The following is a 27,152-nucleotide window of genomic DNA, read 5'->3' on the forward strand; positions in this document are numbered from 1 at the left end:
TTATCCACACTGACTAGGAGTGGCTCTCCAGGCTTTCAAGCAGAGTTCTCTCCCAGCCCTTCCAGGAGAGGTCATCAGGGACTGATCCTGAGGTCTTCTTCATGCCAACCAGATGCTCCGCCACTGAGCTACGACCCTTCCCCTAAGAATGCCCATTGTTGAAACAACATAGAAGAGATTGCCCGGGGTGGTTCTAGACTCACCACAACTGGAATCAGAGTATTCAGACTGTGTTTCCCCCATCTCTTCTCCAAAGTTTGAACCGGGGGTGTGAAGGCACATCTCAGAATGCTGGGGGGATTGTGAACCACAGGAGCTGCACTTGGAGGAGTGCAGATACAACGGGGACTGGTCCTCGCTGCTCCGAGGAGACCCGTCTAATGACCTAGGCAGGGGAAAAAAGAAGACGTCTTAAGGCAGGTCGGAATTGTAGTTCCCAACATCTAGAGGGCACCGCATTCTTGCCCTGTTCTGCCATCATATTTTCAGCCACTGGAGTGCATTTAAAGACTCTTTCTATAGGGGAATTTTAACTGAAACTGAGAAGCCACGCATCTTTTTTACTGAGTGGAACACTGTGCCCTGGGCCACATATAACACTAAGCCATAGTTTGTGTAAGCCAGCTTCTCCCAACTTGGTGGCCTTCAGATGTTTTGGATGACAACTGGCACAGCTGATGGGAGTTGTAGTGTAAAACATAGAATCATAGAATCATAGAGTTGGAAGGGGCCTTGTAAGCCATCGAGTCCAACCCCCTGCTCACAGCAGGAAATCCGCAGCTAGAGCATCTCCCGCAGATAGCTGTCCAGCCTCTGCTTGAAGACATCCAGTGAAGGGGATCCCACCACCTCCCTAGGCAGTCGGTTCCATTGCCGAACCGCCCTTACTGTCAAGAAGTTCCTTCTAATATCCAATCTGAATCTATGCTCCTGCAACTTAAAACCATTAGACCTAGTCCTACCCTCTGGGGCAGCAGAGAACAAATCTGTACCCTCCTCTATGTGACAGCCCTTCAGGTACTTAAAGAGTGCAATCATATCACCCCTCAGCCTTCTCTTCACCAGACTGAACATGCCAAGTTCCTTCAACCTTTCCTCATAAGACTTGTTCTCCATACCGGCTATCATCCATACCGGGTATCATCCTCGTCGCCGTCTTCTGAACCCGCTCTGGTTCACACCAGGTTGGGGAAGGCTGGCTTAAACAAACCATGGCTTGTTTAGCAAACCATGAATTAGTCACAAGTTGTCCCATAGATGATCAAACAAACCACGACTTGTTTCTCCAAAGTTTGGTTTATTTTCCATCTGCTGTTGCCTTGTGCCTTTGCAGCTTAATGAGCATTTGGATTGGATTTGGATTGGATGGCCAAACAAACCATGTCTGAGGAAGGTTGCTGTGTATGCACATAAAGCCATGCCATAGTAAAACAAATAAAGGTTCATAAATCAACAACTAATTGTGGCTCCGTGGTTGATTGGTAGTAAGCAAATAATGGTTAATCCAGCAAGTAGGCTTTGGACAGTCAAGCAAACCATGGTTTAATAAACCATGGCTTAGAGTTTTGTGCAAGCCAGACCTACACAAGCTTCAGATGGTGGCACTTGACATTCAGTTTTGACTTATAGAGATTTCAAAAGCACTCCAGGTGGAGATGTTACATTAGAAGTAGTCTTAAAATACTCAACACTGGAAGAGAGATCAATACTGCAAAGTTCCAGGTTTATAACCTTTCCCTTAAAACCTTCTTAGCATGATACAGAAATCCTTAATCGCAGGATGTTGGGAGACAATTTTGGCATGTCAGGGACCAAATCAGATTAGGACAGCAAAGTTTGAGATCTCTTAGAAGAATGAATGTGAGAAATTCACTAAATTTCAAGATCTAGAACAACACTGAGGTCATGGTGATCCCTAGCTAAGCAAAAGCAACTTCATCAAAACCAGTCCTTTGACCAGTTCATGGAATTTCAGGGTGTCTTTGGTAATTGCTGATTTGTGCTATGCGTATTTAAGGATTCAAATTACAGAGGAGGAAGCCCATTTGGAAAGCTGAAGTTTTCCACACTAAGCCAAGATATGCGAAGGACAACACCAGGAGAAGCCAACGTTGTGTCCTCCAAAAGTTGTTGGAAAGCTAGCTCCCATCAGCCCAAGCCAGCATAGCCAATGGTCAGGGATGATGGGAGCTGTAATCCAACAACATCTGGAGGGCACCACATTGGCTACCCCCAGCCAGCACAATATCAGCCAGCCAAGGTAACAGCCATTGTTACAGCCATCTCTACCAGAGACCAGTAGGAGCTCCCCCTTCTGGCACATGCAGTCAATGCACTTCCTTTCAAGGGGACCTGCTGCCTCACTAGGGGGTACTCAAAGAGAGGTGGTGCTCCATCCTGCTTGCTTGGAGCTTGGCTTAACTACCCTCCTGCCTTCCCCTCCCAGGCCCTGCCACCATGCAACCTCTTGTGGTGACAATTTGTCATTGTCACTTGCGGTGTTTCAGGCTGTGCATTTCTAGTGAAAACGTCAAACTGAGCTGATAAGGTGCATTTTTGGGGATTTGGAAAAAGAAAAAAAGTTACACTTAATCTGGTTCAGTGGTTTTCTCTCTGCCTTAAAGAGAGAGAAAACCTCCTAAACCTGTTCACCAGGAAACAGGGTGGGAGGGAAGAGAAGGAGGACATTTTCAAAGCCCTGCCTCCAAAACCAGGTGCAGCATTTATTGGGGTGGGAGAAGAGCAATCCTGAACCCAAGCAAGCCTTTGGGTGCTGGCAGTGGGAGGAAAAGAAGCTCCCCCTCACTACCCCCTCAGAGCCTGCATGCCCCCATTTGTTGGGGGGAAAGCATAGGGGCAGGGCGAGGGTTCAGGAAAAAGCAGGGCTGGCCTCACCCCTTGCCCTGCCCAAGGACACGGCCTCAATGATGGATAGAGCGGTAGAGGAAGAAAACTGAAACTCTCCATCCCTTCCCTCTCCACCTCCTCTCAAACTTGACAAGCCTCATCAGAAGCCCCAACAACCAGGAGCCGTTTTTTCCCCTTTCTACCTGTTAACAATGTTGTTCAGCCTGCTTGCTTGAGGGATTGTCGAGTCTTCCCCATTGACGCTCATTTTGGTTGGGGATTGCACGTCTAAACTCTCCGGCTCGATGGACTGCTGGCAAGCCAAGGAGGGCACGTAGGAGCGTGGGGAGCGGGTCCCCGCCTCGTTCCGCTCAGGGCCGTCCTGCTTGGCACTCTGGTTGAGGGAATTGAGCACAATGAACTTGTACTTCTTCCAGTTGCAAGCCTTGGGGTCAGTGGGACTCTTGGCCGACTGGGACCCAGAGCCCTGGCCGATGCAGGCGTTTTTGCTGCTGCTGGACTCTGTTGGTGAATTGGGCTGGCAGTCCGATTTCTGGGGGCTTTGGGGGCTGATGAGAACCTTGCGGTTCATCGGCACGTTGGTCGGCTCAAAGCCCTGGCCCATCTCCTCTTCCGCGGAGGGCCTCTCCTCCTCTTTGCCCACTTTGTCGCAAGCAAAGTAGGAACCGTTGCGAGCCACCAAAGGGGCCGCAGGCTTTGGGCCAGTGGTGGCAGTGTAGTGCACGTCACTTTTGACCTCGTCAGCAGCAGCTTCTTTTGGAGAGTAGACGGCAGTGTGGCACATGTTGGGAGAGATGTCAGCGACGGATCTGGTGTACTCGGTGGCGTTGGTCCGGGAACTGCCACAGAGCATGGCTCTCTCCCTTGGGAAAGGGTTGGCTCTCGAAACGTCCGACATGGGCATCCGCGCCTCTCGTAGCTCTTCGTCTGAGAAGAGGTAGCCGCCGACAGGCATAGGGTTATATCCAGTGTAGGAGATGGGAGACCCAGAAAGGCTGCTGTACAAGCCGGGGACAAAGGCTCTCCCATCACAAATTGACCCATTCCGAAGAGGCAGACTGTTTTCCGACATTTCTCTGGTCCTATAAGCCATCATATCCGGATGACTCACCATTCGGCTGCCTAGGAAGTCTTCCCGCGGAGTCTTCACAGCAGATACCATCTCTGATTCACTGAGCATGGCAAGCCAGAGGGGGAAGAGGAGGGAAAAGAGGAATGTTGGAATAATTTATAGATAATGGTGACAACATGTATTTTCCTCTCCCTACTTTGGGCAGAGATCAGGGGAATGGGAAAGCTAACATGGCAGAGTGCAAAAAGTGAGGACTAGTCAGCCTCAACTGGACCTGGTGATGGTAGAAAACTTCCTTGGAGCTACATAAAATGCATGAAATGTTAAAAAAAAAAGGGGGGGAAGTATAATTCCCCTTCTCACAAATAAAGAAGGATCTGAGGGCTGAATCACTGTAGTGTACTTTGGGACACATATTCAGTTCTAAACTATCAACAGCCGTCTTGCAGTTTATATGGATTTATAGTTTCCCCTTGCAGATAGCCCAAAATTTGAGCCCTTTTTAAAATAAAAAATATTACACTAGCCACACGACAGGACAAAGTTTCACCAAAATCCACAAACCATCCCAAACACCCTTTGCACCCTTTTCTTCTGAGGTACTTCCGAGTCTGTACTGGACCCGAGCAAATTTGCAAAGGCAAGGAATGGAGGATAAGGCCACCAATGGCTGGCTACTAGCCATGATGGCTATTATCCTACCTTCACTGGCAGAGGCAGGATGCCCCTGAATGCCAGGTCCTGGGAATCACATATGGGGAGACTTGCGGTTTTGCTCAGGTCCCGCTTGCAGGCTTCCCAGAAGGGGCATCTGGTTGGGCACTCTGAGAACAGGAGCTGGTCTGATGCAGCAGAGACCGTCTCGGGCTAACTGCACCTGGCCCTTTCCAAATATTAACACTGCATGAGCTTGGTCCATGAGTCGTAAATGCAGAAAGGCACGTTTATCTGTTTTTCTCTGTGATCCCAGAGGAGTCAGCCTTGAGTCCATGGCTTATCCTTGGGATCAACTGCATTAAAGCTCCATGGGGACCAGGGAGTGCCTCACTCCAGTTACCCAGGCTGAACGAGCAAACATGTGGCTCACCTAGTGTTGACTAGCCTCCGGCAGGTGTCTACAACATGCTCCATCTGCAGGTAAAGGGCAGTGGTCATGACGGCCATGATGTTGCTCTCCCGTAAGTTGAGCCGGGAGGTGTACATAAACTCAAGGAGGATGCCAAATCCTTCAGGGTTGATCTCAGGATCCAAGTTGATGACGTTCAAATTGCACTTCAGCTGATCAGTGAAAATGCTGTAGAAAAGGCCACTGGGAGGAAGAGAAGAAATAAGATGGAGAGGTGTTTAGGTTTCAAAACACAGAGAGAGGGATTGGGCATCCCTGAAAAGATGGGACCCAGAGTGGTCCTAGCGGCATCCCCTGTTGCACTTTCTGCATTGGGAAATTTTATAAGATGGGGTAGGCACCTTGTGGCTCTTCAGATGATGTTGGACTACAACTCCCATCATCCCTGACCGTTGGCCATGTTGGCTGGGGATGACTGGAGTTGGGAAGCCAACAACATCATCTAGAGGGCCAGAGGGTCCACATCTCTGTTCTAAAAGGTTACCTTCACACACTCACCTGGGAGCAGCGGCGGCTGATGGCTCCATGTCAGTGGGGCAGTGGAATCTGCTCCAGGTTTTAGTCTGAACTTTCAAGGAGGTGTCCAAGGTGCCACTGACTGAGCTATGGCGCTTCCTCATGGGCCATAACCCCTTCCAAGATAAATGTTGCATTGTGTAGTGTTCGCAATGGATGGCCTTAAAGCAGGGGGGAGCTTACCACATCTGGAGTCTGGACTAAAACCTGGAGTGGATTCCACTGTCCACTGACATGAAGCCACCAACTGCCACTGCTTAGGAGTGAGCCTCAATAAACCCAGTAAGAGTACTTCTGAGGTGAGTCCTACAGAGGACTGTATAGTCAGCAGCCTTATGTTGCTGACTATGGGCTCCTGCCAGAAGGAAGGGCGGGATATAGGTCAAATAATAAATAAATAAAATAAATGTTCTACCCAAAGAGCTTGGATGGGCTCCTGCTGGGAGGAAGGGTGGGATATAACTTAAATAATAAATAAATAAATGTTACAACCCTAATGCCATCACCTCTTTTATGGCCAGCTTGACTGGGAAATCTTACTCTGCTCATTGCAGCTGGGTTTCAGGATCTCAGACAACAGATACAATTAAGCTCCACTGTTCTTCATTCCTGATGAGCCAATGTCTTAAACATTTAACCCCCTCCCTCTTGCAGGCTTATTTCAAGTTTCTTCTTGGAGTTCAGCCACATTCACGTCACACCTATATGCTTAAAATTTAGACCATGGACTAGGAGGTTCAGAACAGGTCTCCTACTCACACATGCCACGCACACTGGGCACATTCTAGCTCACAGTGAACCATCCATTAACAGGTCCCATGTACACTGCAGCGCATGATGGAAGAATCAGCACCATTTTTGCAGCCGTCTAGGAGAACACCAACCCTCACCTGCAGGCCATCAGGACTGTTTTGTGGGCTCGGAACTGTTCCCGATTGACAATAATCACAACGTCCGTCAGGATGTCCCTGCTCCTGAGACGATTGAGGTTGAGGAGGACATCGCTGGCGTGTCGGGTGAACTGGATGCAACTGTCTGCCGGCGAAGCCATCCTGGGTCCGCTCTGTCGGCCTGCAAAAGGGAGCAAAGACAGAAAGCCGTGAGCTCTGCAGAGAAGTCCCAGTCACAGATGGGCTTGGTCAGGAAGCGATGGTCAGGAGGATTCTTCATTTCAACAGAGTGAACTGATCTACAGTAACACACCTTTGAGGCACAAGGCAAGCCTTCCCTAGTTTGGGGTCCTCCATATGTTTTGGAATACCACCCCCATCAACCACAGCCAGTCCAAAACCCCTAGAGGGCACCAGGTTGGAGAAAGCTTGAACAGCTCCTATCTTTGTAATGCCCTGTATACACCCACCTGCAGGGCCCACACCAGCCTGCTCCAGGCCCCGGCACACGCACGCACACTCCACCTACCTACCTTTCCCTTGGTGAATGCTGCCCGTGCTGTGCACACATCCCTGCCATCAACCAAGATGGCGGCCGAGGCTTCCCTACAGGGCTGATGCCTCCGCCGCCATCTTGGTTGATGGCACACGTGCAGGCTACGTGCGTGCATCCCTGCCATCAACCATGATGGCAGCAGGGGCATTAGCCCCTTAGGGAAACCACGGCCGCCATCTTGGCTGATGGTTGGCTTGCGCCCACAGCGCAAGGAGCATTTACGTCAAGGGAGAGGTAGTTGGGGCATGCAAGTGGGCATCACGGGCATGCGTGGCAGCAGGGGTGTGTGTGGGAGGTCCCTCTCGCAATCCGCGGTAGGGTCGGGAGACGATGCTGCTGTGAATCGTAGAAGGGAGCACTACCGACCCACTCTAAGGAGGGGACCTTCAGGGGCCCTTGGCCAGGGCCTGACCTGGCCACCCTCTGGCGCTGCCCCTGCCCACCTGGAATCCTTTTGTCACTGGAAGCTTTTAGAAGCTGCCCTGGGCCCTCTTTGGGAGGAAGGGAGGGATATAAATTTTAATAACAATAAACACCGCAGCGGCAGCAAGCTACACACACAGCCAGGCCTGAAGTCTCAAGGCATCCCAATTCCAAAACCTTCCAAGTAGATTGAGATTATGTAGCAGTCACAGAGCTATATCCTATTTGGCACTTGCAACCACTGAAGGAAGAAGATTGTCTACACACTCCAAAGCTGTTGCGAAGGAGTGATAGCCCATGGGGAGCAGGCCTTTCAGTTATGACTAGCCATGTGTGAAACCCTAACGAAAAGCCTCCATAGCCAGATACAGTGTATCCCTGACTAACTATTTTCAGTCTAACAGATAATGTACCCATTGTGCAAGCTCCCAAGGGCATCTGGAAACAGAGGATTTGGCTAGATCAGACTCTGGTCTGATCCAGAAAAGGCAACTCCAGGTTTGAAAGATACCAGATTAGCAGTTACTGGGAGCTGAGCTTTTGCACCAGTGAGATCCTCAGTGTGGACTTCCCTTCCTCAAGGAGCCTGTCAGATCTGCCTTGTTTTGTCCAGCTGAGAAGGTTGTTCAAAATATCAGTCTGAGCTTTAGGGTTGGATGGCTAAAAGCTGGAAATGGTTCCCATTGCCTTTCCATTGCGTTTCGAAACCTGCCGCTTTTTAAAAGCACATCGTGGTGGTCTTATTATCTGTTTGTGTTTCTGAGGACTGAAAAGTTGGCCAAGCAGGTCACAAAAGTGTCCACCAGATCCCTCCAAACAGGGCAGATGAAAGAAGTCTTTGACACCAAATTGCTCAATGACCAGCATCTGTTACACCCACCCACTCAGTTCCCATCACTGAGAGAGAAATATGGTTTCCAGCAAGATGCCCTCCTGGAAATGGTTTCCAGCTGAGGCTTACATTCCATTTGATACACTTGAAGAAACTAGGCATGAAATTACATGGACATACCTCCTGCTTCAATTCACAGTCGAAGAGCTTCTTTCAGACCTAAAGAAAAAAGAAACAAAAAAATGGTCAAGATGAGACAAAGTGCCATGAAACATCAGAGCTTTATCTCTCATCCACAACATGCATTTGAAATCACCACGTTTAAACCATTGTGGCTTCCCCCAAAGAATCCTGGGAAGTGTAGTTTGTTCAGGGTGCTGAGAGCTAATAGGAGACGCCCTATTCCCCTCACAGAGCTGCAATTCCCAGAGTTCCCTGGGAAAGAGGGATTGTACGTTGAACCATGCTGGAAATTATAGCTCTGTGAGGGGAATAGGGGTGTCTCCTAACTCTCAGCTCCCTTTAACAAACTACACTTCCCAGGATTCGCTGGAGGAAGCCATGGCTATTTAAAGTGGTATGATCCTGCTTTAAATGTATGATGTTTGGGAAAATACCAAACTGAGCCACAACAAAGGCCACTACTGTGCTAGCCAGATATTGAGAGGACTGGGGCTAAGGTAGCCCCTCGCACGGTGTGAAACAGAGAACGCTATCAAAGATGCTGAGTGCAAGATCAGTCGCAGTTTTCTTTCATGTCCTCTGCCTTAAAGGTGTGCAAAGGCATTTGAGCCACAGAGTCACAGAGAGGGCAGAAGCAGCAAGAACAAAACACAACACAGACTTCTGCAAAATTACATATATATATATGTAATGCTTTCACTAGAAAAGACAATAACGCTGGGAAAAACAGAAGGGAGTAGAAAAAGAGGAAGGCCAAACAAGAGATGGATTGGCTCCATAAAGGAAGCCACAGACCTGAACTTACAAGATCTGAACAGGGTGGTTCACAACAGATGCTGTTGGAGGTCGCTGATTCATAAGATGGCCATAAGTTGTGATCGACTTGAAGGCACATAACAACAATATGTAATGTTAATGAAGGGGTATCCATGTCAGACTCTTACAGCAAAACACAAACAAGATGTTGCAGTACCATAATGACCAAGTAATTTATTATGGCATAAAGCTTTCACGGATGCAAGTTAGGGATGGGCGAGAAATACGATTCAGTTCGCATTTCAGGCCATATCTAACAATTTCACACTTTCCGAAACAATATGAGAACGGAAATGCAGCCATCCTTCAAAATTCACACTTATTTGAATTTTGCAATGCAGTTTGCCAACCAAACAATGTCTACAAAAAGGCACATGTTGGGAAAAGTGTGCATAAAGATGAATATATTGGTCTATGACCTAGAAGACCAGGGTTCAAATCCCTGCTTGGCCATGAAGCTCACTGGGTGACCTTGGACCAGTCACTGCCTCTCAGCCTAACCTGCCTCACAGGGTTGTTTGTGAGGATAAAATTAGGAGGGGAGAACCATGTACACCACCTTGAGCTCCTTGGAGGAAAAGGTGGGACATAAATGCAACAAATAAATGAATAAATAAATAATAAATTCTATTAGGATAAATTGCTTGCAAAAATGTGTGCATTAGTCAAACCTCCCTATAAAAATGTGTTTATTAGGAGAAATTCGCACTAAAATGCTGAAGAATTTTCATGAGGATTTAAAGCAAAATAGCAAATTGCTGCAGAAATGTGATAAAAGACTGGAACAATGAGAAAAGGAGAGAATGGGAATTGACAGATTTCTCCATCCATAGCTCAAGCCCACTTTGTCAGATTCAGAAAGCGAAATTTTAGATGGCAGGTATATCAAGGAGAAAACTGAATGGTGGGGGCTGACTGGCAATGGGATGCAAAAGTTACAGTCAGTGAGAATTAGAGCTTAAGTGTAACTGCAAACAGGGTGCACAATTGGCCTAATGTATTTCAGTACCAAGATCTGGGAATTCTGATCCCAGAATTTGCAGGGGGGTTTCCTTTTTCTTTTTAAAGGGAATACACCTGGCATGCTAAAATCCTAGCAATTCAGGTTCCCACAAGCAGGGAGATATAGGTCACACAGGGAGAGGGAAGCCTAAGAACTTGCAGAATGCTGTGGGAGACAGGCTGGAGAACTAAGAACATCACATCACGTTCCATTTTTTTTTTAAGTCACAGGTCTTTTTTCTTTTCTTTTTTTTTAAAAATCTACCTTGGGACAAATCTTCTCTCTTCCCAGCATTTGCTTTTAAAGTCTCAATAAAAACACTGCACGGTAAAATCTCTATTATGTGGCTCTTGTGATCTAGCCCATAAAAACAGACCCCCACCCACAGGAGAAACTCCCAGTGGGGGAGTTGAATTGTGCTGCAGGATCTAATTGGTGGCATAAAAACGTGTGCCATTAAGATTCCGACTTGGGAACATGAAAGGGAGCGTTGCAAGCCGGCAAAGCTGCCTGGAATCTCGCTTAGTTGCAGCTTCAAACTTCTGGGGTTTGCAGAGAAGCCTCTCTGACACAGCGCATCTCAAGCCATCCTGTCCCACCCATGGACTCAAGGGGAGGGGTCCAGGGTGGGGTGGGAGAAGGCACGAGGCTCAAAATGAAAGCAGTCCATTGGTCCAACATTAAGATGTTCCCCTCCACCCAAGACACTCTTCTCCCACCTGATGCCCTCCAGAGTTTGAACTACAGCTACAGTTCTGCTGGCTAGGGCTGATGACCAAAACGTTGGTCCAGGCCACGAGGCTGCGGAAGGCCACTCTAGGAAAAGCAGAACCCCTTGTGATCACAGCCTTGCATATGCTTGGAGCTCCATGAACAACATGGCCTGTACCCACAAGCTGAGGAGTGGCTTTGATGGCTGAATTCTCTCCATATTGTTATCTATCCATCTTAGATGCTGCTGTTTACTTTGCACAGTTTAGCAGTGACAGATATTTTGCTCTTATATCTCCTCACTACCTGGCTGAAGCCACTATTAGGGATGGGGTGGAAATTTGATTCAGTTCACACTTAAAGGCAAACCAACCTAATTCACACTTTCCAAAGCAATGCAGAACTGATGCACAGCCACCCTCAAGTCTCACTTCTCCGAATTTTGCAGTGCACTTCTCCAGCCAAGTCATGTGTACCAAAATGCATTTCGTGGCGTGAAATGTCCTTTGAAATGCATATATTAGCAACCATAACATACAAAAATGCATTTTATTCGGGAAATCTGCTTTGCAAAAAAAGTGTGTGTTAGGTAAAAGTGACTACAAAAATGTGTATATTAGGAGAAATTCATACTAAAATGCTACTGAATTTTCAGGGCTTTTTTGTTTTTAATATAAACTGATGCGGAAATTGTAAAGAACTGAACTTAAGTTTGGGGGAAAATGAGAAACCCAAATGGAGAGATGCACCCATTCCCAGCCACTATTTTTGCATCTTCCCATGGATGGGCTGTGTCACCAATCCACCAAATGCAGGACTGAAATCAATTCATGCTCTCCCCCCTCCCCATTTCAAATTGTGCGCTGTAAGGAGTGGAGGCTGGTGGCTCCAATGTCACTAGGGCAGTGAAGCCGCTCCAAACTTTCAAGGAGTTGCCCAAGGTGCTGACAGTTCAGACTAAAAGCAGGAGCGGATTCACTGCCCCACTGACATTGGGGCCACCAGCCTCCACTGACTGTAAGTTGGCTTGGAGCAAGGGACTATCCTCCTGCTCTTTCTCAAGCACTGCATATATTGATGTGTCACATGCACAAGATCCTCGCTCACATGCACAAGATCCCAGATCCTAGGGCATGATCCAAAATCCCAGGTCACATGCACAAGATCCCAGATCGTAGGCTGTGATCCAAGATCCCATGTGATGTGTCACGTGCACAAGATCCCACGGCAACCTCCCCCAGCCTGGTGCCCTCCAGATGTTGTCTGACTACAATTCCCATCACCCCCAAATGATTGGCCATGCTGGCTGGGGCTGATGTGAGCTGCAGTCCAGGCACATCTGAAGGACTTTCAAGTGAGGAAACGCTGTCCTAGCTGGATGAATGTAGCATCCCCAGGGAAATTATCTCAGCCAGTAGGTCTGGAAAAGGAAGTTCCAACCATCTATCCACCCAGAGGGCCCCCACCAACTGGAACAGGCACTACCACAAGGAGATGGCCCCAGGGTCTGCCTCCACTTTCTGATGTTCAAGTGGGGAAAAGCATTTTAGAGCAACTTGATATAACTGCTGTGGACTGAGAAAGATGGTCAGCTTCTGTAAAATTGGCAGAAATGTTCTCTTGCCTTATGAATGGTGCAGAGACACATACCTACACCCTTTCCCAACTCATTGTTTCTCCTGGCATTTCTAAGGGAATCCCCTCCCCCGCTCAAAGCCTACTTCTGCTTTGCTAAAACCAGGGGTGCAGTTGTCCAAGGATGCATGTGTGTGTCATAGACCTCTTACTTTTTTGGGAGCAGGGTCACCTATCTATGAGCCAATTAGCATCAAAGGGGAGTGTGTTAACCACTGAGAAGAGTCTTCTCACTTGTGTCACAACATGCTTCTTTGTCCTTTTGTGCTGATTGGAGCCAATCAGTGTGAAAGGATGTGAGTCAATCTCTGACAAGACTCTTCACAGTAGCTAACACATGCCTCCCATTTCATGCTGATTGGCTTCTAGGGTAAATAAGAAGTGAGCTGTGTGGTAAAGTACATTGCCCAAATCCTAGTTCCATACTTGGCTTCATTTCAGAGTTCTTAAAATCAAAACATTTCTGGAAACATTTAGCCAGAACATTTAGAGAGATTGGGGGGGGGGGTAGCCTATGCACACAGCAGTTTTATTCTGATTCTATATTTCTGGAATTGCAAAAGAGACAGTGAATCCTGGGAGCATGGCATGTGAGGGGCTGTGGTGTGACTTTCATGAAGGGACCCTGCAGTTCTGAATTTGCCTACTGGTTAAAACCTGTAAATAGGATTCCAAACACCTGTGGATATGCCCTCTCTGCCTGCTTGCGAATTCCCCGGAGGCATCTTGGATCCTCTAGACCTCTCAGTCACTGTTTCCCGTCTTAAGTGCTGTGTAGTGTTAATGGAATCAGTCGATTGCGCCTGTTAATTAAGGATGTTACAATCCTTGCGTAATTGTACTTTATGCTTTGTAAGATGGTTAGAAGCCTATTTTGGCATTATTAAACAGTAATAATCCATCATCACCAGCAGGTTGGCCACTGTGGGAAAGGGGACTAGATGGCTCCTTGCTCTGATCCAACGGGGCTAGTTGGATGCTCTTATGAGAGTGCGTGAATAGATGGAAAGGGGCGGGGGGAGAGAGAAGTAAATTAGCCTGGTGCTACAGTTTTAATCTTTTTGCTCCTGGGATGTATTTGGGTCTCTAGCCCAAGTTCATAGACAAGGACTCAGATGACTATATTCTGTCCATCATCCACTTTCACTTGGAACCCCTTTTTTCCTCAAAGCCTCGAGGCAGCCTGGAACGTGTTGCTTCACTCAGTTCTGGGCAAAGAGAGAGAGAGAGAAAGCCACTCCTGATTTCTCTTGCAAACCGTTGAAAAACAAGGCAGACAGCGGTAGCAGGTTTATTCGGTCTGTGTATCACTCTGTACACAACCCTGATTGCATCCTTGAGAGCAAGAACTACAGAGGGAGGTCACACACTCCCATTTCACAGACGGGGAAGCTGAGGCCAAGACCACAGAAGCAGCCCAACATTGCCCAGAGGGCCAAGTGGGGATTTTAGTCCATCTCTCAAGTTCCATTGGTGAGGGACCCGTTGCTGCTTTTGAAGAAGACTGGCTCCAGATTCTAGCAAGCCTCAGGGAGGGGCAGATTCAGCTTTTCTGAGATGTTTGGCGGATGTCCCAAGACTGACCTACCCTGCACCCCCTGCCAAATGATGTGCCTCTTGAGTGACTTGATTTCCAACCGGAGTGGATTGTGCCCCCATAACTGCCACTCCCTTTTCTTTCCTCTCAAATGAAATCCCCTGATTTACAGACCTTTCCCTTTAGCCTTTGAAAATTTCCCCTTGCTCAGGTCAGCTGCATGAAGGTCTAGAAGAGGAATGCAATCTCCAACTGTATTCTCAATTCAGATGCTTATCAGGACCTCTAGTTAAAAGGTATCAAGGAAAGCAAGTTTGTGCAGTCTCATTATTTGTGGATAGGGAATTTACTTTATTTCATTCCATTTGACTAGCCGGCTTCCCATGCCGAAGAAAAGCATGCTGGCCATTAATCCTCCACACCAGCTCTCACTTTTAGACACAAGGACCGCTTGTGATTGTCACCATCTCAAGTCACATTTTCCCGTTAAGGTCAAAATCTGCCATGCTAAATGTAATCATAATCCCACGTAACTCTTCCTCTTACAACTGACACGTTTTTCACACTAGAATTGTAAGCACCAATCGCTCCACAAGAGGGCACCCCTGCACAAGAAAACAGCCAGGTTCCATCCTGCGGTACCTCTCCCGAAGGCACGCCCATCACAAGCCAACCTTGCCATCGTAGCCAGCCAGCCACTCAGCTGGTGCAAGAGGACTTGAGCTTTCATGTCACACAGAATGGAAAGCTACCAGAGTCTTGCCTTTCCAGTCTATGTAACGTCACAGCCCTGCCTACACTACATATTCTTACACTAACAGAATAAAACATTTGCGAGGGCAAAAATATCCATGTGATTTCTCATCAGGGACAAGGGTCAGGAATCTAAGAGCTGCCAGTCAGTGTAGGTTATACTGAGCTAGAGGGACCAGGGTCTGACTTGGTACAAGGTAGCTTTCAATGTTCTTAGCAAAAAATAAGCATTAAGTGGCCTCAACTGAATTGGCCTCACTGTAAGAACTGTTTTGCTGGATTCAGTGAATCTCCAACAAGGACTATCCAGTTGATCCATGGAAGCTGCAAAAACAGGGCCTGGTTGCCACAACTCCCTCCCACTGGTGCTCCCCTGCAATTGGTACTGAGGGCCCCGCCAAAATAAGCCCACTGAGTGGTCACTTTGGTTATCGTTCACCGACAGAGCTATTCTCTAGCTTCAGCCTCATGTTTTGTAAAATGGGGGTTATAGTCACCTCCCTCTATGTTCTCTAGCTGGGGCTGACGGGAGTTGTAGTCCAAAACATCTGAAGGGCACCAGGTTGGGGAAGGCTGCCTTAGACAGTGTCCGGAAAGCCTTTGCATAGTTCGCAAAAAAGAAAAGAGAAAGAAAACCACCATTATTCCACTACGTGGAGGTTGCCAACTTGCTCCAAATGAACACCACCGGCACATCATTTCTTTTGTAATTGCTTTTTGGAGTGCTGAGCATTTTGAGAAGGTCAAGAAGAAGAAAAGGTGAAAATTTGTGGGTTTTTTTTTAAAAAAAAGTTTATTTCTTATGCTTGAGGACCACCAAAGCAGCGATTGAAAGAACCACCATCTCCCAGTTGTGTTCCAAGGGATCCTGGCCTTCCTCCGAAGGAACCCAGCCATAGCTGCAATGGGTTCCCATCTGGGAACAGGTTAGCAATGGTGGAGAAGCCTCCCTGAAGGACAGGCTTTACAGCGCCCTCTACAGTCTGGGGCCTGCAGGAGTAGCAGGTGCATTCCTGGCTATGCTCTTGGCTCACGCGGTGCACTGCTGAAACCTTCAAGGCCCAGCCAGCAAAGGAACAGAGGAAGGTGTCTTTAACAGAGTCAGAACACGGGTCCATCTAGCTCCATCTCTGCACTGACTGGCAGCCGCTCTCCAGGGCTTCAGATGGGGAATGCTTCCCAGTCCTAGCCAGACATGCTGGGGATGGAGCCGGGACCTTCTGATTGCATAGCAAATGCTCTCCCAGTGAGGCACGTCCCTTTTCCAAACACTGAAACGGCCTTCTCCAGAGGCAGACCGTTGGGTCCCTCGAGCACAGCATTGCCTGCAATCGACACTAACCGGCAGCCCTCCCCGGAAAGGCCGGGGACTGAACCTGGAACCCTCTGCAGGCAAAGTAAATGCTCCATGCCTGAGCTGTGGGTCTTCCTGATGCTCGGACCCCATACAAGACAAGTGTGCCCCAAGAACACACAGCAGAACCCTTTGCTACCCCTCACCAGCGATCCCCAGCAAGCCAGTTGAGGCTGACAGAGTTCTCGGAAGAGAGAAGACTTGGAAGCCACCGTTCCTCCTCACCACAGATCTTCTTACAATGAGAGAAGAAGAGTGAGGAGGCTGTTGGGATTTCCCGCTCCTAGCGAGAGGGACTTGAGCTGCCTTTCTAAGTCTGCCGCGGCTCCGTCAGTGCAGATCAAAGAGACTTTGGTTCTGCCAGCTGTCTCTCTCCCTCCTCCCCACCCCCATATTGTGGCGAAGAGGTTACCACAAGTCTATACTGAGCATTTTGTTCCAAGTTCCTGCATAACCCAACTTCCTGCCAGAACAGACAAATGCTTCTAGGAAATACAATAGCACCAAGAGGGGCAGATTTGTTATTGTCAGCCTCTAACCAGGAAAAAAAACCCATGTGGTTTCTGCTTAAAAACACCTAAAGGAGAAGGTGTGTGTGTGGGTATCTTACAAAGACTCCAGTAAGGAGATTGTAGAGAAGGAGAACTGAAATCCCCCAAGGCTGCAAGGAAGCCACAGACCTGAACTTACAAGATCTGAACAAGGTGGCTCATGACAGATGCTGTTGGAGGCCACTGATTCATAGGGTCGCCATAAGTCGTAATCAACTTGAAGGCACATAACAACAACAAGGCTGCAATGTTCTAAAATATCACAACCCAGCTCAGATGTACAGCACATTTTACTAAATCCATGCCCTGCTTTTTAGTCTGGCAGACACACAAGCCAGTTTACAATGAAATCACACACACACACACACACACACACACACACACTCCTTAATAGATCCAATTAGCTGTGTGCAAAGCAATCCTGCTTTGCACATGCAGAAAGTTCCAGGTTCAGTCTCTGACATCGCCACTTAAAGTGCTCTAAAGCAGAGGTCGGCAGAAGGTAGATTGGAATCTCCTGGGGAATCTCTTAGTGATTTGAAGTCAATCAGCAAGGATTTCTGATTCCCAGTTGTTGAACAATAACAACAACAAAACAAGACTTCCCCCTCAAAAAAAAAAAAAAAAAGGAAAGTGAGGAGTGGGAGAGTAACCAGAACCGGATTTTCCTATGGGAGGACTGTGAGCTCAGTTTGGTCTTACAATCAAAGAGAAAAATATCCTGGACTCAAAATTCTTTAATTCTTGCAACTACGCCTTTTGCACCAGATACCAGTCGGTGAATATTGGGGTTCTGGCAAAAAACAGGAACAGAGTAGATCTTGCAATCCTCAAGTCTGCCAACCCTTGATCTAAAGGCTGGGAAAGATCTCTGCCTAAAACCTTGAAGAGCCACTGCCAGTGGGGGAGGGGGACACACAGCCCTGGCTTAGGGAGACCAATGGTCTGATTCAATATAAGGCAGCTTCCTACAAAAGCGCATACAATTTAGACTCCCAAAATTCTAGAGGGACTTAAAAAAGATGGTGCCCCAGCACCACAACAATGGTAATAAGCATTTCTCCAGATGCTATGCATTGACAGGATAGGAATCGGTGGGATTCCTATCCCTTCCTGACAAGCACCTGCACGTATACAAGAAATGTTAAAAATAAAATATGAATCCAATCTGTGTGCAATGGCTTAGCCCAGCCTTAGCCAATCTGCCACCCTCCAGATGTTTTGGACTGCAACTCCCATCAGCCCCCTGGGCTAAACCATATGTTCTGTTGCCAGAAAACGTAGCGGTAAACCCGAAACTTGCCACCAGAATTTCATCTGAAATGACAACAGAAACAAGCCCAGGGTTGTTCTTTGGACAAAAAAAAAATCCCCCACCCCCCATTCAAGGAAGGAAAGAAGATCCTCTATGATTAGCACACAAAAAAATCCTCTGGGAGTGGGGGTGGGCCTTCAGACCCCTTCTATAAGGAGAGATGCTGCCTCAGGTCCCATTTGTGGTGGATCAGTGTCCTAATGGCTCACTGGAATCTGGTGTCATTCTGTCAGCTTCCGCAATGCAACAAATTCGCCTCTCCTGCACAGATGCAAATGTCCGCCAAGGCAGTATGATGACATTATTGTGGTATGCATTCTTCCAGAGGTGCAACAGCCCCATCACATGCACGACAGGAAGTGCATGGACACTAATACATTTGGAATCCACCTGATCAACAGGAAAAGGTAGAAGTTTAGGGAACATTCATATTGTGGGGAGGGGCGGCGGAGGCAACGAAAGACACACAACAAATCAGAATCTGCAGAACAGGGTGTAATGTCGGAACGTATGATGTTCTCCGATGTGGGAATGACCCACAAACACACTTGTCAACTCTATTCCAGTGTCATTCAGCTCAGGAACATAGGAAGCGCCCTTATCCTGAATCAGATCATTGGGATCCATCCAACTACTGACAGTGGCTCTCTGAGGTTTCAGACAGGGGTCCTTTCCAACCCTACCTGGAGACGGCACCGGGGATTGAACCTGGTACTTTTTGCACGCAAATCAGGTGCTCTACCACTGAGCTATGGCCCTTCCTCACACTTTGGAGTGGACCAGCCCACCAGCCTTGAATCAGCTGGCAAAAGAGTTATTACCTAACTCTACAGCCCTTTCCTCCAAAAGCCAATTACAGCCATTGGTTTCTTTAACACTAGCCATCTTTAACTTGCCTACCTGGTGAAAGAAAAGGCAGAATGAAGACCGAGAGAACATCCCCCCAAAAGATCTAGCATGTGAACAAAACAACACCAGCAGGCAGCCAAGGGTTGAAGGCAGCTTCTTGGCACTGTGGCTTCAGAGGAAAAATTCAGCATACACCAGTGTGAAATGGGTGGAGGCGCCCATCAGCCAAGCAAAGAAGAGGGGAGGGGAGGAATATTTTGCAATCTCCCTCCTCCACCACTTCTGAAGTTTCTTTGAGGATCCTCCCTCTTTTTAAACTGACTTTATAGTTATTTTCAACCAGGAGTGGAAGCCCAAGCGCCAGTGTTCTGAGAGACAGGATCAGCTATGGACCTGGGTTCAAATACCAGCTCACTTCTACAAAGTCATTGGCTGGTCTTGGGGCAAGTATTATCACTCAGCCTCAGTTGCCATCTGAAAAAGAGGAACAGCAGAGGTGTGGCAAAAGAGGGTAAAATCAGGCTTAGGGTTGATGAGTGTTTCCTTAACATATAAGTAGACTAGTCACTTACAAAGCAAACTTATAGTCCAAGGCAGGGAAGAGATACAGAATGATGGCAATGGTTCTAACATCAGGCTTTGGAGAAGCCTAGTAGAAGGAAAAGCCAGTGTGGCATAGTGGTCAGAAATGGGTAGAGTGTTGGACCTGGGAGACCAGGGTTCAAATCGCCACTTGGCTATGAAGCTCACTCACAGGCTCTCGGCCCAACCTACCTCACACGGTTGTTGTGAGGACAAATGGGAAGGAACCATGCACACCATGTCATGGTCTGCCACCTTGGAGGAAAGGTAGGATATACATTCAATAATAAATAAAAACTCTGTTCTGCAGCATCATTGCTCCATGAATTAGTTCAGCCCCACATCTTATCATGCCTGCCTTCAGCTAGGATTGAGAACAGTTCTAAATTTAATTTTGGAATTGGAGGGTGTGCAGTTTGCTACAGTTCACTTCACATCTTTCTCTTATGTTGACAACCATAAACATTAAACCATAGTGCAAACGAAAGAAGGTGAGAAATCATCAGGATGACTTTTTGTGCTGCCATTTAAAAATCAATGCACGTTTGCACTCATGCACATTGGCAAGGAAAAGCCAGGAACTGAAAACTGCGGCAAAACGGTGCGTGCCCGGAGGCTTAAATCAGGAATGGGGAACCTGTGGCCCTTCAAGATGTTGTTGGACTCTCTGCTCCCATGACTTGTAGCCAGTCAGGGTGATCGATACTACACCTGGTTCCAAACTTAGTTATGCTTAAAGGAGACCAAGTGAAGTCAATGGGGCTTGCTCTAAGCCTGACTAAAGTCTGGAAGTCAAAACCACAGAAGAATGGTAGATCAATATCACATCTGTGCCAATGCAAATAGCATCAAAATAATTTGGAACCCTGAAGTCTGGGAGCAAATTCAGAAAGGGAGGATTTCTTAAAACACCTTTCCGCAGTAGCCCACACCCATCAGACCCTCCCAACATGTCAGTCTTCTCCTTCTGCAACCGATTCACCTGGCCCTCACCAGAACAAACAAACAAACAAACCTGGTAGCATAAACACTGGGAATATTTAGACTGGGGGAGGCATCATGGACGCTTACTACTAGCTCAGCAAAGCCCCATCTTGGAACCATCACGCAAACAAAGATGCAAAACCCTGGAGTAAATCTGAAATTGTGGAAGTTGTATATCTTTGCATGGGCTAGGCAAGTTTCCCCAGGATCATTCGTTGAACAAATGGCAAGGAAAATAAATAACCAAAAATGCAAGATATTTAATGATGTTGATGTTTATATACCCACAGTGAATGAGGGAACAGATTAGAGGTGGTGGAAGGGGACTTGCATTGAATGTATGTGTGGGAGAAAAAGAAATGGTCTAAGAAACACAGAGGTTTTATATACCCTGCCACTAAATGAAAAAAAAGAAGAGCGTGTAAAAACTGGAGTCCGTGGCCGTAACCGCTTCCCCAAAGCCACCTCTTTCTCCTCCCCCTCCCAGCAACCACAACTGATACTGACCCCAAAAAACAAAGTGAAAGTTTGCGGGAGATGAATGCGGAAAGGTACACAAGCTGGTCACCCACTGACCACAGTGTAAACACCATCCTTGCATTTTACTCCCACAAGGTCAGATCTTGCTAATGGAGTTTCTTTTAGGAACGTGTGGCCTTTGCTAAGCTGGTGCCCTCGAGATGTTTTGGACTCCGACCCCCAGCAGCCCCAGGAACTGGAGTGCAAAAGCCAGCGCAGATCAAATTTGCCGGGGTCAATTCTGAATTAGCCCATGTCTCTAAAGCCTCAGTTTCCCCATTTACAAGTTAAGAGTTACCTAGTGAGCAGACAGTAATAATACTTTTAAAAACCTCAAGGCAGTTTGCGTGTGGTGAAGTACTGTGAAAGTGGGGTTTTTTTTTCATAAGCGGCAGCCGCTCTGACACCACAAGGACAAATCCAATCGTGTCCTCATCAACCACTTTTCCAAGTATGCCCAGGTTATTTTGTAATACTGCAAAACACGCACAGGGTACAGATTTGCCAAATTGGGGCGGGGGGGGGGGGGGAGAAACTAAGGGAAGAGAGAAGCGAACCAGCTATGCTATTTCACATTGAACCACCAGAGGTCAGTCTTGACCCACGCACAAACACAGCGATTTTAAGTCAGAAGTGGCCTCACCCGCCAGCACCCACTTTGGTTGGGGAGAAGACGCGGCGTGGACACCCTCGGTCGTGTACACGCACTGCTACTGGAAAATCTTAAATTTAAAAAAGGAAAGAGAGTGGATAGATTCCTAGTACTTTCCCTTCCACCCGGATAACTTTGTCCCCAAGAGGGCTCGGATCTCCCTCCCCCGTCCCCAATCCATCCATAACTGAGAAAGCGCTGCTTAGTTATTGGTTTGTGTCTTTTTTCTAGGCAAGCCCTTCGAGAAGTTCCCAAAAAGGGGAGGGCGGCTGCGTTGGGAACCAGCCCCGCTCTGGGGGGAGTTGCTCTCCGCCTTCCTCCCCCTCGAACAAACAAACACGCGTTCCCTCCCCCCCCGCGTCATTTTAACATTTTTGGGGGAGGGAAGGGTGGCAAAACATGTAAACACAACATTGACTCGTGCCTCGGGAGAGAGAGAGAGAGAGACTGCGCTGGTCTTTGGGGCTGGGCCGGGGAGTTCCCTGAATTTTGGCACTTTCTCTGCCCAGAGAGGAAGGCGCTCCGTTTGTACTCAGCGGAGCAAAGGCGACTCGATGCCGCTCCTCCTTCGCTAGTATTAATTCCTCGGCCTTCCCTTCCAGGAGCTCTGTTAAAGTTTTTTTTTTTTAAGCGGACAAGGGGGGAGACTCTCTGAGCCCTTCTGAAGAGTTAAGCCACCAGCTTTGCTTCAATGCGGGTTAATTACCCCGCTTCCAAAGCCGCCGGGGTTTCTTGGTAGAGGAAAGGGGGGTCTCACTCCCCCCCCCCGCAGCCATTTCAGGGCATCCTATCTAGGCGCGTGGAGTTGGCTAGCGTGGAATTTGGGGGGCTCGTTATTCCGTGTTAGTTTACTCCGGAGTAATACAGCGACAACTTGCGGCTCGAAGTACCGGAGAAGGGTGATGGCCACCACAGCTCCGCCACTAGCCCGCGGATCCCGCACCCTCCTCTCCGGCTCGCTTTCCCTTCTGGTGTTTCCCCCACCGAATGCACGATGCTCATCATTGCCAATGCATCATTTTTTTTAACAAACCTACTCAAGTTTTAGAGATCCTTCAGAAAAGTTCCACGCTCTTTTTTAAAAAAGGATTCTAGAATAAAAACCAGCCACATTTGCTGGGGGGGGGGAGAGAGAAGAGAGGAAACCGGGATTAAGACTCTGTTTTCACCGCGCGGCTTCCGTTCCCAGGTCCGCCGGCTTCCCCCACGCGCCGGGGAGCTGAGAGCTGACCCCTCCGGCCGCCGGCCAGCCCTGCAAAAAAAACCCTCCAGCTCTCCCCAGCGATGCCAACACCGGGTTGGTTCTCCCAGCCCCCTTTATATTAATGGAAGCTCCTAGGGGCAGAGACCAGACTATTTTATTTATTTGTTTATGTTTATTTTTGCCTATGAGGGAAAAATCCATTTTACGCGGGAGCAGGGACCCTAAAATAAACAATCTCGAAATCCCCCCCCACTGGCGCCCCGCAAGTCTCGAGATGTTTCCCCTAACTTTTCTAACTGGGCTCCTACTGGGTGGAAGGGCGAGATATAAATCTAATAAATAAAAAAAACCCAACACCCTACAAAATTATACACGCTTCACGACAAAAGTGCCCCCCTCCCGCCAAAATATCGGAGACGAAAGATTTAGGCTTTCTTCATTTTTAAAAAAAGAAAGGCATGTCTCCCCCTTCCAGTAAACGTCGCCCTCTCCCGTCCCACAACAACAAAATAGAGTCGCGGGGCAATTATTTCTTGGCCTGAACCCAAACACGCTTCAAAGAAGGGGGAAACACCGTTGCAAACACGCAAATTCCAGAAAGCATCTATATCGTGAGGCATCTATGACATAAGAGGGGGGAATGGAGGGGGGTCGGTAACCGCCTGCCCGGGTTTGGGGCTGCAATGCAGGTTGCCGGCTGGATCAGGCCTCCCCCACTCCGCAGTACCGTGCGGAATTTTACTGGAGCGCGCATCTTGCGCGCCCGGCCAGGGAACTCCCCCTCCCCGCGTAAGAAGAGTCACGGCGCTCTCCTCGCCGCCGCCTGCTGCTGCGCCGGCCGCGGTTTGGAGGCTGCTTCAGCCGCGCCGGATGACAGCCTGCCGGGGAGGAGGCCGAGGAAAAGAGCCCAGCCATTGGGAGGCCACCCGGAGTCACGCAGCAGCAGCAGCAAGACGCGACAGCCTCGCCAGCCAGCCCGCCTGCCTGCCTTTCCTCGGGCGGAGCTGGGGAGACCCACGGGGTAGGTGCCACGCACGCCGGGATCCCGCAAAGATCGAGCCGGGCGAGTTACCATGCGCGAGGCAACGCGCCCCCGGGGCTCTTCCCACACGGTTCAACACACGCACGGGGAGAGGACAGAAGGAGGGGGAAGGAGGTTATTGTCATCCTACACACGCTTCCTCGGGAGTAAGCCCCACTTGGACACTACGGCGGGGTGCTCCTTCCGAGGCAACACGCTCAGGATCGGGCGGCGCGGCTGGCTTGCCCAAGCACGCAGGCGGTTCCGAATCCCACCGGCCCGCGATCCCGTATGTTGTTTCTAGATCTGCATGCCCACTTGGCGGGGGGAAAGAGAGGCACCCCATGGCACTGGTAGGGACTCCTGGGCGCAGCCGCGCGCCCCTTTCGTCGTACGTGCTCGTCTGTTCTCCCGGGCTGCAGGAGTCCTAGGCCAGGAGCCTCTCCCCTCCGCGGCTGCCCTTGTAGATTTCTCCGCGCGAGGCCGGTCGGCGAAGCAGCGCCAACAGGGAGACGAGAAGAGAGCGCGGGCTTGGGCCAACCCTAAAGGAAAGAGCAAGGAGCGGGAGAAGGAAAGCACGCGAGCCCACACACACCACGGGAGACCCAGTTGTGCAAAGTGGTTTGTTTCAATGGAAAGGAGCGCGCCTCTGCGCTTGGGCCGAGCCGCCTCCCCCCCCCCCCAAAAAAACTGAGACCCTTTCGCAATCACCAGGGCACAAACAAGGCTGCCGGCTCCACGCACCGGGGGAGGGAAGCGAGAGAAAACTCGAGGGAGACGCCGAGATTCCCGGCTCCGCTTGCCGGCTCTCAAGCCCCGCGCACGAATCTGCAGCGACTCCCCTTCGCTGCCCCCGCTGTCAGAGCCACACAAACGCCACATCTCCCTCCCTCTGGCCGCCCGGCCCCGCTTCGGGTACTTCCAGCCCTTCACAAAGTGAGGCGCGAAGAGACGCCCGCGTCCCTAGCCTCCCAAAATGACACTGACAAGCGCAAACGAGCGGGGAACGCGACGCTCCTCCCGGGGCGAGGAGAAACTGACGCGCTCCAGAGATCCAGCCGCCCCTGAGCCGGCGCCGCAGGAAACTGACAAGCCTCGGCGGCCTTTTGCTCGGGGATGGGGCTTGGAGGCGGCGAGCGGAGGGGGGATTGGAAAGAAAGGGAGCGAGACAGCCCCGATCTTCCACCTGCCACGCCAGGGCGAGAGAGAGGGGGGGGAACGGAGGAGCAACGCGTGCGCGCGCGCCCTCCCTGCAAAGGCGACGGAGCCCGACGGGGCCAGAGCCTCTCTCTCCCCCCCTTCTCTAAAAACACACACACCGAACCAGTTCCAAACCCCCGAGTGCAAAGAGCGGCCGGTCGCGACGGAATGAATAAAAGCAAGCGGGCAACGCGCCCCCGGAGCCCCGCCGCCGCCGTCATCGCCGCTACTGCCATTGCCATTATTGCCATTATTGCCATGATCGCCCTCCTCCTCCAAAGTGGCGCGGCGGCGGGCGACCCTTGCCCAGCCGCGACAGCGGCAGCCGCGCAAAGCGAGCGCTCGCGAATCACCTGGTCTCGGCGCTTTCCTAGAAACTCCTTGCATCACCACTTCTAAGAACCCCAGTTCTAAGAATCAACACGGCTCAATTCTCGGAATTTGAGCTGCCGGCTGTACCATTGCCAGGAGCCCGGGGAGGAGCCCGCGGAGGACTTTTCCCCCCGGCACCCCGCAGGCCCCGCCGAAGCCCGCCCGGCGCGGCCGCCCCGGCAGCCGGGGGGCGTCCAGAGGAGATCGGGGCGGGGATCCCCAAGAAAACCGCGGGAGAGGGGCGAAGCGGTAGGCGGCGGGCGCGGGCACCCCCGCCGCCAGTGGTAGGCTCCGCTCGCTCGGAGTCACGTGGGGGCCTTGCCTTCTGTGACGTCAGGGCTCTGCCTGAATACAATGTTGCGGAGCTGCTCGCCGCCTCCCCTCCCCCTCCCTCCTGGAATTCTGAGAACTAATTTGCCCTTCGGTGACATCAGAGAAATCCGGGAGGCCGGAGCGAATTCCGTTTCGCGGCTTCGGTCCTCCCCCCCCCCCCCGCCCTGGAAGCCGCCGATGCTGTCCAGAGCCCGAGCGGAGGGAGAGGAATCGCCGGAGGCGGATTGGGATGGTGGGGCTTGACTTGACTCCCCCCGGATTTTTTTCCTGCGGGGGGGAAGCCTCGCAACAGCAGGCGAAGGAGGGGGAGGGGAGAAGAGAAATGCTCTTTACGCAGTAGGCGGGGGGGGCTGGAGTAAGGTTCGCTTTTTTTTTTTTTTTTTTTTTGAAACAAGGAATAAGGGCAAAACCGAGAGCCGCAATTCTCGGACTGAGAGCGTGGAGGAAGGTGCCGCCGCTGCCGAAATCAAGGCGCCTTCCTGGGGATTGCCGTGTGTGTCTGTGCGCCTGCAAATGTTTTTTATTGTTATTTATCGAGTGCATTATTGGGACGTTCTCTTTAAAAGAGCGAGCTGCGACAGGCTTGGGTTGTTGTTTTTTACAAAGACCCTAAACCCCCTTCTCTGGGCTCCTGTGATTCCAGAAGAGAAACAAGAACCGGACTTGCTGTTGGTGGAACAAGGCCGTGGCTTGTTTGGGGTTGGTGTGTGTTTGTTTCCTTTGCAGATTTTTGTACAAAATGTTTTTCAACTTCGGTCGTTTTCGTCAAGTGGCTTTTTGTTGTTGTTACGTTGGAGACTGAGGAGTATTCCTGACCGAAGGGAGGACTGCGAAGACTCGGCTGCCTCTGGAAGGATCCGGACGGGGCGGCGGGTCTGGGGGCCGGCGGGGTTCCGCAGAACGGCTCGGCGCCCTCTGTTGGGACCGGGACGTGGGAAGAAGCTTACAGATGAAGTCCGTTCGGGGCAGCCTGGGCTTTTTAAGGGGAGGGGTGGGATGGCAGCCTGAAGCACCCGTGTCTGGATGCAGACGCGGTGGCAGGCAGGAGACATCCTGTGCCATGCAGGGGGAGTGCTGGCGGACGAGGCCTCTCCATCCGTGGCGTCGAAGGGCGAGGGGGGACTGACCGTCTGGAGCAAATGTAAAATGAAACCAGCGTTGGGGAAGCCCAGCCTGTCAAAAACCGTTGCCTGCCCTGAATGTTTGCGCTTGATCAGAAGCGAACCGTTTACACGGAGCATGCCGCCTGCGCCATCGTCGGTGCAAAATCGTCTGAAGTCCCAGATGGAATATTA

At 49.9% G+C, this 27,152-nt stretch overlaps 1 protein-coding gene across 5 annotated transcripts in view; it reads right to left on the bottom strand.

Moving 5' to 3' along the window:
* The window catches only part of BCL6 (BCL6 transcription repressor), a 38,084-nt gene extending 12,272 nt beyond the window's left edge, over nt 1-25,812 (bottom strand). Inside the window, exons 1-7 of one of the 5 annotated variants that reach the window (XM_061637606.1) lie at nt 14,343-15,866; nt 9,272-9,348; nt 8,464-8,502; nt 6,473-6,653; nt 5,028-5,249; nt 3,051-4,040; nt 204-385 (exon numbers count right to left, since the gene is read on the bottom strand). In XM_061637606.1, the coding sequence (XP_061493590.1) occupies nt 204-385; nt 3,051-4,040; nt 5,028-5,249; nt 6,473-6,633 (1,555 nt within the window). In that variant the 5' untranslated portion in view covers nt 6,634-6,653; nt 8,464-8,502; nt 9,272-9,348; nt 14,343-15,866. Of the gene's footprint in view, nt 1-203; nt 386-3,050; nt 4,041-5,027; nt 5,250-6,472; nt 6,654-8,463; nt 8,503-9,271; nt 9,368-14,342; nt 15,867-25,505 lie in introns of those variants that run through there. The other 4 variants (XM_061637609.1, XM_061637605.1, XM_061637607.1 and 1 more) reach the window with 4 other exon arrangements.
* Nucleotides 25,813-27,152: the final 1,340 nt, after the last annotated feature.

Source organism: Rhineura floridana, chromosome 7 (assembly GCF_030035675.1).
Source record: "Rhineura floridana isolate rRhiFlo1 chromosome 7, rRhiFlo1.hap2, whole genome shotgun sequence".
NCBI classification, from domain to species: domain Eukaryota; kingdom Metazoa; phylum Chordata; class Lepidosauria; order Squamata; family Rhineuridae; genus Rhineura; species Rhineura floridana.